Source organism: Bidens hawaiensis, unplaced genomic scaffold, assembly GCF_021521415.1.
Source record: "Bidens hawaiensis isolate Kalapana, Puna unplaced genomic scaffold, B.hawaiensis_p1.1 tig00023867_1, whole genome shotgun sequence".
NCBI lineage: Eukaryota > Viridiplantae > Streptophyta > Magnoliopsida > Asterales > Asteraceae > Bidens > Bidens hawaiensis.
In genome coordinates, this window is record NW_027493758.1 from 284,186 (window position 1) to 287,994 (window position 3,809).

The following is a 3,809-nucleotide window of genomic DNA, read 5'->3' on the forward strand; positions in this document are numbered from 1 at the left end:
TGTAGGGTCACCGTTGCTCTTCAATCGTGACTGGCAAAGTTGAAACAGAAGAAATTTCTGTTTTGATCAAAATCATTAAACCAACTAATCACATGAAGACGTCCAATACAATTTATTTTTTGTTTAATTTTAATGGAGTTGTTTGATTTTGTTTCAATATACATTCTAAGGTGACCCTAGTTGCAAATGCAAGAATTCTCACAAACACGTAACAATTTACAATAAGTTTTTTGATCTTCATGACTTAACTTTAGTCTGTCTTGTATCCTTGGAAACATGATTTTTTAGGAGACTCATAATATGTTACTTTTTAGGCATTCAATCCTGTTAAACGTACAGAAACCCCTAAATATCACTTTCTGTTATTCATCTCGTTCTTGCAATTTACTATATTTCAGTTATAGTCCGTATTACATATGTATATATATTGCAAATAAATATGTTATTTTAACTGAATACGTGCATGTGGCTATAAAATGGTAACTATTTAGTGTAAAATCATGATTGAAGTCCTCCGGTCAACTGAGAAGGATGAATTTATATATATATTATTCGCTCGTCAATGAATTTTCTAGATAACTACGTTCATGAAGTAATAAAGGGGTTTGAATAAAATTTGCTTTAATGAAGACGGGTGATAGACAATAAAAGAAAGTGAGAGGGTGTGTTTTGAAACTTCATGCGTCTATAAATAGACATAACCCTCATGAAGATTCATCAAAACCCAAGTTTCAAATACACAAGCAGGCAATTGAATAAACAAAAATGGATGATAAAGCCAAAGGTGGTCACAAATTCTATAATCTGTTGTTGAAGAGCATGTCATTACAGTTACACCTCCTCTTCCTCCTTCCCGTGGCTCTCATTCTCACATTCACCTCTTACAACAACTACTACTACTTGTCAGCATTTGTCATCCCATTATTCACACACACATTTGAGAAGAAATATATCTTCCTCTTGTGCTCCACTATTCTCACTTTCATCACCAAGAACATTAATATTTTTGGTTTGAAGGATATTAATGTTGATCATGTTCTAGCACTTGACGCACCGCTTCTTGAAGGAGACATCACTATAGAACAAGCCCCGGATTATGAACAAGAATCTATGGAAGCATACAAGGAAACGGTGGGAGACAATAACATCACTATAGAACGAGCCCCAGAGTACGAACAAGAATCGATGAAAGCATACAAGGAAACATTAATGGATGACAATCAGAATGATGAGATTGAGAGGGACAATCCAGAAGATGATGGAGAGGAACAAGGTTGTGTAGATATGGACACAGAAGAGTTGAATAAGAAAATAGAGGAGTTCATAAGAAAGATGAGACAAGATCTCAAGCTTGAACTTGAAGCTAAACACCAATTGATTACTGTTAACTATGTATAATATAAAGCTTGCAAAAATTGCATTTTCTTTTTTAACTGTGATCATATGGCACCCATGTGTTTCTTTGTTTTTCTTTTTAATGGTTAAATGCTACACTCTATGGATGGATTGACCATTGACCTTTTATTCTACACCTGATGAACCTAGCAACCTTATTAGCCCACTCATGTGGTTAATTAACTTATTCCTCACATATTGTGAACTTTCTAGTTCCCACTTGATAAAAACAGTAATTTGTGAAAAGTTTAAGAATCTCCTTGGGAATAGATAATGATTACACACAGGTTCTTTTATTAATAAAAATCATTAGTGGAGTTGATATCTATCTGCTGGAAGAACTGATTCTCACGGAAATACAAAAGAATAATTAATTCTACATTCTTCTAGTAGTGTGTATAAAACTTTATAACTACCAAATTAATTATGAAAATAAATAAAATAAAATACAGTTGAATGTTGGAAAAACGACAAGGGTTATGTAGGGATGTGAGACTGAGATATGAAAGCAATAGTTAGCCCACCAAACTAAAAACTGTGTGGAAGAAATTGATCTAGTGCTTCAAATATCTAGTTATTGTCTGACAACAGGTAGCCAGACAAGTAATGAAAGGGGGCACTTGGTTCAGCTAAAATCCAACTTGCTTCTCCTGATAAGAAAGGAATGTCGTACACAAGACATTATTGGAAAAAACACTAGTGAGACACATATATATGAGTCCGAATAGAAAGTTACAAAGGTGTGAGAAGTTTATGAAGTGGTACGGTGCAGTTAAGGAAACACGTGTCCTTTTTACTTTTTAATTGGATGTGATGGTAATTTGTCTCTGGCTCGTTTGTATGCTTGCAAGATTTTTAAATTTGCATGATGTTTTCGAGAATAATTATATGTGATTATTTTAACTAATCAGTCCTTTCGGCAAATATTGACACACAACCCACCCTCAAACTTTACTTATCTATCCACTCATTTGTTGAGTTCTGAAAAATAGGACAAGCTCCCCGTCATGTGTTTGCTAGCATTGTTATCCAATACCACATATCTTCTTCTTTCAGCCTGGACTTGTACTTTTTCAGAATTACTTTCTCATCGTTCAATAACACCGTTACTATACATCTCATCATATATAAGGATGAATCAACTCCCTTTGTCTCGGCCGTGTTAACCTGCTTTTTTTTTATTTCTCCAATAAGTTTAGCTTGAATCGAAGTGACCCGTCTTCTCACATTAATAACAAGTAATTTTCAAATAATCCAATTTTTACCCTTTTGACCAGATTGATCTCGACTGTGGCCATCACCCACCACGATACAAACCTCGACTTCTACCTTGTGTCAGGTTCCCGCGTTTTAAAAAGGAATCAGTTTAAGAAACATTAATTTAACTTAGTTGTCGGGTTGGGAATCCTCGTCTCTTATACGCTCCTTGTAAGGCCCCGTTGCCGGTAACCCTACTTTGGTGTTGGATTTACTCATAAACAAAGTTCTAAAATCAGAGTTAATTAAAACTTTCGCGAAATAATTAGACTTCATGCATTACATTACAAAACATCAAATCATATCTTAACATACAAGTTGTCTTTTGATAAACATTAACATAAAATAGTCATGACACTTCTTCATAGATGACAGTCTCTTTAGCTCATGCCATGTGTCCCTCCTCAAGCCAGTTGCCTCAATCTATTTACCTGCGTGCGTACTAAAAGTCAGCTATGCTGAGTGAGTTCTAGAAAATCAGTTAACATACATTACATTCATATTCTTACTCATACGTGTCCGAAGATACGTATTCATACCTTACCTGTTATTACTTCTCTCATACATACTTTAGATTCATGCATACGTACTTACATACTTTCTTTCATAAAATCCTATGGTATACCATAAGCTATTCTATCTTAAACAGCACAGATATTATAAGGGTCTGGTCCCTAACATCACAGATATTATAAGGTCTGGTCCCTAACATCTCAGATATTGTAAGGGTCTGGTCCCTAACATCTCAGATATTATGAGGGTCTGGTCCTATCAACTCAGATATTGTGAGGGTCTGGTCCCTATCATCTCAAATATTATGAGGGTCTGGTCCCTTCTGTCTCGAATAACCATACATTTATCGTACGCGCATATTTTACATATCTTCTAGTTATAAATATATACATACTCGTTCATACAATCATTATGTAATAATGCCTTCAATTCACAATCATACACTTACCAATCAAGTAAGTGTATTACCTACCACATGGGAATATGCACACAGCCCCGAAAACATAACAGATAAAGGGGGCTAGAACTCACCTGGAGTCGGTTTCTCTCGCCATTAATGATAATGTCCTTCCTTATTTGTGCACGGCTAACTGTACAATACATTACGTGTGTCAATTATCCATTGCTACTACTTCCTACATCTA

The 3,809-nt window shown here is 35.0% G+C and overlaps 1 protein-coding gene across 1 annotated transcript; it reads left to right on the top strand.

Annotated features, from left to right (window-relative positions):
- The first annotated feature begins 765 nt into the window (after positions 1–765).
- Positions 766–1,398, top strand: LOC143568261 (uncharacterized). Its single transcript, XM_077054458.1, has one exon. The coding sequence runs from the start codon at positions 766–768 to the stop codon at positions 1,396–1,398; it is 633 nt and encodes a 210-aa protein (XP_076910573.1).
- The last annotated feature ends 2,411 nt before the right edge of the window (positions 1,399–3,809 follow it).

Bases quoted from the DNA above. Each gene is read 5' to 3' on its own strand.
- LOC143568261 (XM_077054458.1), top strand. From the start codon at position 766: ATGGATGATAAAGCCAAAGGTGGTCACAAATTCTATAATCTGTTGTTG.